This window comes from Benincasa hispida, chromosome 12, assembly GCF_027475165.1.
Source record: "Benincasa hispida cultivar pf3 chromosome 12, pf3_genome.v1.1, whole genome shotgun sequence".
Lineage (NCBI taxonomy): Eukaryota > Viridiplantae > Streptophyta > Magnoliopsida > Cucurbitales > Cucurbitaceae > Benincasa > Benincasa hispida.
In genome coordinates this window covers 8,845,901-8,857,790 of record NC_143489.1, presented here as the reverse complement: position 1 = coordinate 8,857,790, position 11,890 = coordinate 8,845,901, and the positions used below count along the sequence as shown (strand labels likewise).

Sequence of the window (11,890 nt, the reverse complement as noted above, 5' to 3'; positions counted from 1 at the left end):
GAAGATTAGATGATTCTAGGGTTTGGTCTTTTATTTTATTTATTTTAGTTTTGGACTCGAGTAGTGAGTTTTTTAAATAGGCTACCTAGTTTTAGATTAGGAAAACTTACATAAGTTGCTTATTTTTTTTCTTTAAGAAAAGGTAAACGTAAAAACGAATACAAATACATATCTGAGAAGTATTTGAAAATATCAGTATCCGATACGTGTCTGATACAGATTCTTTGCCTAACATGAAGTATATGTGCTTCATAGTTTAAAGCTAATTTTTAGAAAAATGATGTACGAGTGTTTAATAGTTAATCCTCCAGTGGCACCTCTAGTCAACTTCGGCCACAACCTTTGCCGACTGTCGCCGGCCAACTCTGACCACCACAACCGGCAGCTAACTCCGACAACCACCCCATGCGACCAACTCTAACAACCATTATTTTACATTATTAATTTATAGTATTTTATAATCATCTTTTGTAGCAATTTGACATTAATAAAAACATTTTTAGTATATAAGAAACAAAACAAACTTGTATATAAAAATAATTTTGAGAAAGAGTTTTCAAACACACATGTTTTTATTTTAAGTAGTTTTTATCAAAAGTGTTTAAATAAAAATGAATTTCAGAAAACATGTTTTTTTCTAAGTCTTTTTTTTTTCTATTTCTTTTCTTGTTTCTTACTTCTTGTTTCTTGTTTTCAGTTTTATGATTTTTAAGAACTAAAAATAAGAATATAATTATTATGATTCTTGTTTTTCTTTAAAAAATGAAAATAGAAACTTGTTTGATAACTATTTATTGTTTATCGTTTCTTGTATTTTCATTACTTTATAGTTAAAATATAATTTAATTATGTAAAATAAAATATATATATCATGCATTAAAATATTAAAAAAATAATTATACAACATTCACATTGTCAAATACAAATAAGTCCCGATGCAAAATTTTTTTAAAAAAAATAATACAACTGTTTTTATCATTCATATGTTGCTCAAATTTGATTTGTAATATTACTTCTCACTAAAATCATTTATCGTCTATGATATCGACTAAAATTTAACTCAATTATATTATTATGTCGTGATTCTAAAATATTAAAGTTGAGCTAAATAAATGTTTTAGTGATCAAAATTATACTATAAAATTTTAAACGGTTTCAAATGTACTAAAAAAAATTTAATATTAAAATAATATATAAAAATGCATATTGCAAACTCGAAATTCAAAATTCAAAAAATATTTAAATATACTTATTGAATTAAAATAATATATAAATTTAAAATTTTAAAAATTTAAAAATTTAAAGTTAAACGAATATATAAATATTACAAAACTAAGAAATAAAGAAATAAATGAAATATTTTTTAAAATAAAAATAAAAGAAATACTAAAAATAAAAAAGATATTAAGTCAAACCTAAACCCAAAGCCACAACCTCTGAAAGGGAAGAGCTAAAACAGCCGCACCAATACCAACAAGCCAAAGACGTTTTTAGATTATATCCAAACAATAATAAATAAACTAGAAACGAAACAAGTTTGCAGTTTCTCGAATTTGACCCAATTTTAAGAAACGTTTTCAAAATCTTAAAATAAAAAACAAGAATAATTATCTTAATTTTTTTTTAAAAAAAATACAAAAATATTATCAAATCACTCTTCATATCACTTTTTAAATTCAAAGTTTAAGGTAACAAGTATTGTATTTCTTAATATTATGAATTAAAAAGAAGATAAATGATCATATAGGTGTCTAAAGGTAAAGATCTATTTTATTTTGATATTGAGATAAGTCATTATTAAATATAAAAGTGTAAATGGATCGTGATTGTGCTATATATATATATATATATATATTCCATTTTGTTAATAAACAGCCGATAAGTGATAAGTCAAATATTTCTTGAACGTGCAGGTCAATTAGATTTTGTCACATTCTATTTTATCATTAAATGAATGCAAAATTGTCAAACCTTTTGATATAATCCATAATAAATCAAGTTGAATAGATTTCTACTTGGATAACCACTTTATTTTTAAAAATCCCACGTGTTCCACAAATTTTTTGGTAAGCTCTTTCGCATCCTTAAAAATACAATTTTCTTAAAATTCTTTTATTTTTAATTTTCAAATTTTAACTTATTTTTTAAGACGTTCTTTTTTAAAAAAATTTAAAAAATTAAAATAAGTAATGAAGCTTATTAACCCAACTTCCGCTTATTGATTTCCTAGTTATGTTATCTGCATTTTTAGTAGGATTTTAAAAATCAAGTTAAGTTTGAAAATATAGGAAAAACAAAATATTTGGTTAAAATATTATTTTTGTCTCTATACTTTGTAATTTGTGTAATTTCAACCCGTGAATTTTCAGTGAAGACGGTTGATTAAATTTCCTTCCCCACGCAACAAATATGGGGTTGATCATTTTTATCTTTTTATTTATTTTGTATTTATCATAATTTTTGAACTGCAAGTTGGTTTTAGGAAGTTTTGTTACCGAAGATGGGAAGTGGTGTTAGTTTTATGTAAACCATTGAACCACTTCTAACTACTGTAGTTAAGGGCATATAAACCCCTTTTGAGATTAATAATATGAACAAATTTTTCCTAAAACTTAAGTTGGTATCAGGGCTTGGTTTTCTAAAAAATAGCTTGAATCACAGAGCAGTGCATGTACCTCCAAAGTTACTAATGTCGATCAAACTACCAACTCTTCCTTTGGACATCCCCTTAGCACTGTTCTCACAAAGAAACTTGACGAGAGAAACCATTTTCTATGGCATAGCATGGCTCTAGCCATTTTGAAAGGCCAAAAAGTTGATGGTTTTGTTCTTGGAACCAAACCAAAACCTGCTGAATTTCTCAAATCTACAGAAGGAGGAGAAACTATAGAATTACTTAGCAATCCAGAATTTGAGGAATGGAACACAGTTGATCAAGTTTTACTTGATTGCCTACTTGGCTCAATGACACCTTCAATAGCATGTGACGTCATGGATTACAAAAATTCAAGAGATGTATGGACAGCCTTGGAGAAACTATATGGAGCATTCAGTAAGGCTCGTGTCAATCAACTTAGAAGTGCAATGCAGAATACCAAAAAGGGAAAGATGAAGATAACTAACTATTTAGCATATATGAAACAAACTTCTTAAAGTTTAAAACTTGCCGGTAGGGTTGGCAAAGATCCCTGTGGATCAAGTCACCGCTCCGATCGGGGTGGAAAATCCCCGATTTGACCGGAGATGGGGGTCAAACCGGGGATCCGAGGCGTGGATGGGAGGGTATCCCCATCCCCGTCCCAATTAAATTATATATATATATATGTATTACAAATATTTGTATATTTATATTGTTGGAATGTATCAACAACAGCAGAAGCAACAAAAATTATTTAATCACTCTAATTCATTAATTTTGGTAAAATATAAACCATGCTCTTGCAGAAACAAGTGAGTTTCATGATATACCTTTGTAGAACTTCTTCAAAGTTCGATCTCTAGCTGCAATCTTCTCTGAATCTTGTTGCAGATCACCTCAAGATTTTCCCCACTATTCTCTTGGTGCTCTAGATTGAGTTGTGAGACTCAAAACAAGCTTGAATCAAGGGATTATGGAGAATTGTTCATAGCAGGAATCTTGTTGAAGAACACTTTCTTCAGCACGAATTTTTTCTAAAATTCTCTCTTGATTGCATGCCCCAAATTTACTCTAATATCTTCAATATATCGCAAATCATCATGCAAGGAAGAGAGTTACATGAGTTGCAACTTATGCTTGGAGTTAATGAATAAGAAGAAATGGAAAATGTGTGAGCATGAAGAAGATGGATAATGTTTTTCCATTATTGTATTGTTTTTTCCAATTTTTCAATTTTATCTCAAAATCAAAACTTGATATTTTTAAAATCCATTTTGATTTTAAAACTGAAAATTTTAATTTCATAATTTTTAAATAAAACTTAATTAGTTTAATATCAAATATTAAGTTAATTTTTACACATATCCATCTTATATATTTAAATCATATTTAAATATAAATTATCCTATTCCGTTTAATTCTCAAGTTAAACAAATAATTATATCTCATATAATTACTAATTCCCTTAATTCTAATTTGAACGTTTCAAATTAACTTATCATGCTACTCTAGAGCTAGTCCAATTACGAGCTAGTAGGGGGACCACGCGGACCTACAGATCATGGGCCCCAACGATCCGAGATTAATTGGCTAAACTCATTAGACTAAATTAACTCTGACTCGTTAACTAATGAGTTACTCCAGTAAAGCCTACAGTTGCACTCCCCTCACTGTAGAGATATTATGTCCACATGATTTAACCATAATCAGCAAGTCGACCCTTCATCGGTTGTTCATAATAACGGCTGGGTCAAATATTTATTTTACCCCCGAGATTACGTTTTGTTCCTCAAGTTTCCACTGATCCTCTAATAAACAACTGGTTTGTGATCCAATCACTAAACCAAACTCTCTCAGTCCAGTGAGAGGGTGGGGCCCCTTGTTCAAGACCTGGATTCAGTATTAGAGAGAACAACCTTTCTCCTAGCCCTAAATTGGGTAGGCGTGAACTCCGTCTTGCACCCTATGTCCCCAACTATCTATTAGGTCTTATCCCTGAAATAGGAGGCTTATTGAGCCGGCGCTGTTGAGCCAACCCTCACCTATGCAAATCTAAGAATAATCTCAAATAAACAAGAGTTCATAGTTAGCTCAGGATTAAGATCGAGTTACCTAGGCCATCTGAGTGAAATAGTCAGTCTTATACAGTAAATAGCGTTATAAAGTAAGAGTGACTTATTTTTTGGTTCGATCTTATGTAAACTTATTACATAAGATGCCCCCACTCCTCATGTCATAACATATACTAATTAGGATCACATCATATGTAGCACTTTACAACCCTTTGTAACAACTACAAAATAGGTTGCATCCTATAGTGTTACCAGAATAAGGTATCCAATCTTATTCATGTACTATAGATCATTCTGACTATTTACTCGAACCTGATCCACTCTTATGTCTCCACATAAAGTTCAAGTACTCATGTAATAGTCATGGGTCTTAGTTTATTGGATTTAGACTTTTATACAATTTATAAAATCAATAATAAGTATATTGATTATAAAAAATATTTATCATTTTACAAACTGCGAATTTTAGGACATAAAACCCAACAATACTCCCACTTGGACTAAAACTCTAGTGGATCAATATATACAAATATATACAATGATGAGTTTACATGGAGAGAATAAAATGTATAAATATAATAAACTAGAGCATTACAATACCCATAAATTCTCCCACTTGCCCTAGTGATACAAAACTCGCAGATCTAGTCCTACTAGGTGACCTTCGAACACTTTAGCTGAAAGGGCCTTTGTAAATGGATCAACTAAGTTGTCTTGTGAAGCAATGTGGGTGGCGATTACGTCTCCTCTATGTACAATCTCCCTGATGAGATAACACTTTCACTCAATATGCTTTCCTCTTTTATGGCTTCGTGGTTCCTTTGAATTTGCAACTGCTCCACTGTTGTCACAATAGAGAGTGACAGGTAGGTGTATATTAGGAACTACTTCTAGATCTGTCAGAAACTTTCTGAGTCATACTACTTCTTTTGTTGCATCATTTGTAGCTACATACTCAGCTTTCATTGTGGAGTCAGTAATACAACTCTACTTGATACTTCTTCACACAACTGTTCCTGCGTTTAGAGTGAATACTGACCCCAAAGTTGATTTCCTCGAATCAATATCGATCTGAAAGTCAGAATCAGTGTATCCAGTAATGATTAGATCTTTAGCACCATACACGAGCATATAATCTCTCGTTCTCCGAAGATACTTAAGAATGTTTTTAATAGTAGTCCAACGATCATATCTAGGATTGGACTGAAATCTGCTGACTATTCCTACAACATAGCATATATCGAGACGGGTACACAACATTGCATACATTAAACTCCCTACTACTGATGCATATGGAATTTGATTCATCTATTCAATCTCTTGAGGTGTCTTAGGACTCTGTTCCTTAGACAGGTGAATTCCATGTCTAAAAGGTAAAAAACCTTTCTTGGAATTTTGCATTTTATACCTAGACAACATCTTGTCTATATAAGATGTTTGAGATAATGCTAATGTTCTGTTCTTGCGATTCCGAATTACTTGGATTCCAAAAACATACTGTGCTTCACTCAAATCTTTCATTTGAAATTTCGAAGTCAGCTATCTCTTAACGTCAGCTAGATATTCTACCTCATTCCCAATTAGTAGAATATCATCAATATACAACACCAGAAAAGCGACAGTTTTGTTAACGATTTTCTTGTATACACAAGGTTCGTCAACATTTTTTTCAAAGCGATAAGATTTGATCGCAGTGTCAAATCTCATATTCCAGGATCGAGAAGCTTGTTTCAATCCCTAAATGGATTGATTAAGTTCGTAAACTTTTTGCTATTAATCCTGCTGTATAAACCCTTATAATTGAGACATAAAGATACTCTCTTCAAGATAGCCATTCAGAAAAGCTGTCTTGACATCCATTTTCCATATTATCATAAAATGTGGCTATGGACAAGATTATTCTAATAGACTTTATCATGGCAATTAGAGAGAAGGTTTCTTCATAATCTACCCTCTCTCTTTGGGTAAACTCTTTTGCAACAAGTCTAGCTTTGTAGGTCTGTATCTTACCAGCTTGGTCTCATTTTCTCTTGTAGATCCATTTATAACCGATCGATTTTACTCCTTCAGGTTGATCTACAAGATCCCAGACATAATTGAAATACATAGATTCCATTTCAAGGGCCATGGCTTTAATCCATTGATATTTATCCACATCATTCATTGCTTGGTTAAAAGACAATGAATCCTCTAAACCATCATCTGGTATGATGACTTGAGTTTCAGTTAAACCCATGTACCAGTCTGGTTATTGCACAACCCTCCCACTACGATGAGGCATTCTCATCTCTTGAGAAGGATGTGAAGTCCCAGTTTCATTAACAACTCTTGGTGATGGACCTGCTCTATCAACAACTCTTGTTGAATGACCTACTCTATCAACAACTCTTGTTGAATGACCTGCTCTATCAACAACTCTTGTTGATACATTTGTCGTTTCTCTAGACATTTCTTCTATTACTAGCTTACTGCAAGGTTGATGATTCTTTATATAGTCTTCTAAGCCTATAGTCGAAACTCATCTAAGCCTACTTGCCAAATTTATGGCAAGTATGGGCATTCTGCGAATATTTGCTATGACATGTATGAAAAAGAATATTCTAGAAGACAAGGACAAACTAGTTCAAATTACCATGGAAGTTCAAGTCGAAACTCAGCTTACATAACAACTCTTGAAGTTGTGGCAAGTCCTAATTGGCTTACAAATAGTGGAATCACTAGCCATATTATAATAGATCTTGGGAATCTTAACATTAAATCTAAATATCATGGTAAAGATATTTTAATTGTTGGCAATGGATAAAAACTCAAAGTTCATCATATTGATTCTAAGTCTTTCAATGTTTCTTCTACAAACTCACCTATTCTTCTTAAAAATATTCTTCATGTGCCTCACATTACAAAAAATCTTTTTAGTGTTGCTAAACTTACTGCTGACAACAATTGTTTAATAGAATTTCACTTTAATTTTTGTGTTGTGAAGGACAAAACAACAAGGAATGTTCTAATGTAGGGGTGTTGGGACTGGTGTCCTAATTCTCTCGGAGTCTCATATTTTGTAAACATTGTACACATTGTTATGAATAAAATAAGAGTTATTTTTATTTACATTTACTTATATCCAATAAACAAAGATCTATGGTTATTGTACGTAAACTTAAGCTTGTATATGAGATATACAAGTGGATCATGCCTTAAGTAATATAAGGATAAAAGAAGGATACCTTATCCTGGTGATACTGCGGATACAACTTGTTTTGTAGATGTTTACAAGTGTTATGAACTACTACAAATGGTCTGATCCTGACCATTCATGTAGAGACATGCGAGTAGGAGTGTCCTATACAAAGAGTTTGTATAAGACCGGACCACGAGATGATTCGTCTCTTTATATAACGTCATTGATACTTGAGACTTACATTCTCACTTAAACGATCATAGGTGACATGATCTTAATCCTGAGTATTTTGGGAACTCCTGCCTTTAAGGGTGGTCCTTTGATTAGTATGGATGAGAGTGGCTAGATTGCCAACTCAACAAGCCTACCTTTTTGGGGATTTGTTTGATTAGGGAGCTAAGAACTTAGTTACACAAGACGGAATTCACTCCTTCCCCGAAGTAGGGGTAAGTAGACAGATTGCTCCCTTAAGGGCTGATTTCGGGTCTTGAACATAGTGGTCACATCCTCTCTTTGGAAGAGAGGACTCAGTCATAGTAGGACTATGACTTATTGTTCATTAGAGAAATTAGTGGTACTTAAGGAGTTAGATGTAACTACAGGGGCAAAACGGAAAATTGGCCTAGCTATACTTACGAGCGATCTGTGAAGGGTTATCACACTATTGATTGGTTGGTATGGACATAGAAATATATCTGTAGTGCAGAAAGTGCAGTTGTCGGTCTTTAGTGGAGTGCCGATAGTTAACGGATGGTGGATCCCGTGACTAAAAAGTTTAGTCAGTTATTCACATACCATTGGAGCTATTGGGATTGGTGTCCTAATTCTCCCGGAGTCTCGTTGTTTGTAATTATTCACATTATTTATGAATAAACTAACTATTATTTCATTCTGTCATTTACTCATATCTAATAAGCAAAGCTCAATGGTTATCTTATGTAAACTTAAGCATGCATATGTGATATATAAGTGGATCATGCCTTAAGTGATAACCTTAAATAGGTCTATAGTATAAGGATTAAGGTGGGATACCTGATCCTGGTGACACTACCGATACGACCCGCTTTGTAAAGGTTTGCAAGTGTTGTGAACTACTACAGATGGTAGATCCTAACCATTCATGTGGAGACATGCGAGCGAGGGTGTCCTATACAAAGAGTTTGTATAAGACCAGACCACGAGATGACTAGACTCTGTATATAACGACGTTAATATTGGAGACTTATATCTCACCTAAATGACCATAGGTGACACGACCTCAATTCTGAGTGTTTTGGGAACTTCTACCTTTGAGGGCGGTCCTTTGATTAGTATGAGTGAGAGTGGCCAGATTGCCAACTCAACATGTTTACCTTTTTGGGGACTTGTCTGATTTGGGAGTTGGAAACTCAATTATACAAGATGAAATTCACTCGTTCCTCGAAGCAGGGGTAAGTAGATAGATTGCTTATTTAAGGGCTGATTCTAAGGCTTGAACATAGTGGCCACAAATGCTCTTTGGAAGAGAGGACTCAGTCATTGTAGGACTATGACTTATATTCATTAGAGGGATCAGTGGTACTTAAGGAGTTAGATGTAACTACGGGGGCATAACGGTTATTGGTCGAGTTGTACTTACGAGCGATCTGTGAAGGGATTGATTAATGACTCGAGGGAGCTAGGTTAGAATCTAGACTCGAGAGAGTGAGATTAGATCAGCATAAGCAAAAGATAGGACTTAGAGATAAGCTCTGTTTGTCAGCACTGCATCACATGCACCCTAGGAATAGGAATGATGATATGTGGTCGCCTTGTTTGTGTATCATCGTATAGACAAGAATTAGAGGCTTTTTTGTAGGCCCTATAGACACCTCTGCACATACATCGCATGCGTTCTAGCATTAGAAGCCGTAGCTTTCGTACCGGGAGGTGGTTTACTATTGTATGAGTGTTGCATGACCGCATTAGTTTGCGTTGACTAGGGTTGCCCTTGCGGTCACTCTTAAGGGTTGCAAAGAAAACATCTCCATATTTTATCTATTTCCCATACATTTATTTCATGTCAAGGTTTGTCGCATCTCTACCTTTCATGCATATTCTCGTTGTGTTGTCTGATAGACAGGAGTAGGAGTAGGATTAACTTTACAACATCCCCTCCATTCTTTTATTCAAACCGCCACATGCACATCACCACAAACATATAGTTACAAGCCCCTATGTTCGACCTCAGATTACCTGAGAAATTTGCATTCATGTTATACTTAGCGTGAACGCAAGAAAACTTGTGGCAGGACATATGGTCATCGCATACATTATTGGCGCATTTTCATTCCAATGCATGACCATATACGTTTGGCTAACAACACATATCTTAGGAACATGCATCGCATACCACGTCTAAGGGAAGTTGGTTGTCGAGTAAAAAAATTGGCTTCCAATTTCCTGTCATCAATGATCATCGAAAGTTGAGTGTACTTGCTACAGTGTGGCTTTTAACGGCTTGTCAACTAAATTCGGATTTGATTGTTATCAGCTTTTCGCCCCATCATGATTTATTATATTGTCACCTTGATGCGCAGTCTTTATGCGGCCACCTTTTTAAGAAGCTTTTCACGATCACATGTATTGTGATCACAATCTTCAAGTGCGCTGACGCCTTGTTCCTTTGGATTGCCATTTCATATGTGCCATCGCATTGTTCTTGCACAAAATAGGTAAATTAACTGCTTTTATGCGATGAACACTTGTGATCGCAATTCCTTTCATATGCAATGAACGCTTATTTTATGCGCCATCACATTAATTTCATATGCAATGAATGCTTATTTTACCATCGCATTCTCTCATTGTTTTACTTATTTGAGCTGTAATAACTTATATTTCTACCAGTTATCATACCCCCAAATTTAAAACAATGCTTGTCCTCAAGCATCAACTAAAGATTTTCTTTAAAAAGTCAACCGCCTTTACCCTACCTAGACTTCTCAAGGTGCCTTATTCAAATTTCATGAACCAATGCCTTCTTAATTTCTATCCTGATCTCTTTCTAAAATATTTCTAATCTTTAGGAACTTCAAGATTAATCTTAACAAAAAATTTACTCGTTTCCAGGACATCGCATGATTTATTTCAAAACTTTCTCCAGCTAGGGCGTTTCCAAGTGATTTTTACCCTTGCGTGATTTAGATATTCTTTTTGTGATCTTGTGCTAATCCAAGTGCCTAGCCTTTGTTTTGGTTTGCTCTCACGGGTGTCATGCAAGCATCCAACTATGAGCAAGGTACTCTTTCTCAGTCAAAACTCATGCCCATTTCTTTATTTGGCAGCGGACTTAGTTTATGCGTTGATCACGATTCTCACCTTCGTTTTGGCTTGCCCTCACGGGTGTCATGCGGACATCCAACTACAAGCAGGATCCGATCTCAACATTATTTTTTTTTTTATTGAATTTCTAAAAGTAACAAGGTTGAAAATAACAATACTAACACCCCTAAATTTACACACAGCAATGTCCCCATTGCTGAGAGACAATATAACTCATGCGATGAACTTAGGAAATTTTGTAAAAATTGTTTTGAAGGAAAGCTGGTGGACGGCTAAAGTTTAGAAATATTTTATGAATTGATTGTCCTAAAACTAATTTGACTTTAGAACATGCGGTAAGAGTTAAAGGCATAAATTTCATCATTGAAGTTTGGTACGAGGCGAATGCGGTGACTAAATAAAGTAATAAAAAAATTCAAGATTGAGTCAAACTAAAGAGGATGCGATAGTAGAATTTAGCAATATTACTTAAAATGCGAGAAGTTCAAAATTGAAATAAAATGGGTCAAGGAAAGAAACAACCCCCAAATTTGCTCTATTGCCCGCATCATCTTTGATCGCATCCTTTCTTGCGGTAGGCTGATTTCTTGATTATGATGGGTTGATCGAACCGGTCACATGTTTGAGGTTATCGTTTTGCTTCAATCGTTCACTATGATCAGTGCAAAATATCAAGAGAATAAAAAGTATGAAAGAAAG

At 33.9% G+C, this 11,890-nt stretch overlaps 1 protein-coding gene across 1 annotated transcript; it reads left to right on the top strand.

Annotated features, from left to right (window-relative positions):
- Positions 1-2,784: 2,784 nt before the first annotated feature.
- On the top strand, positions 2,785-3,153 carry LOC120067014 (uncharacterized). Its single transcript, XM_039018377.1, has one exon. The coding sequence runs from the start codon at positions 2,785-2,787 to the stop codon at positions 3,151-3,153; it is 369 nt and encodes a 122-aa protein (XP_038874305.1).
- Positions 3,154-11,890: the final 8,737 nt, after the last annotated feature.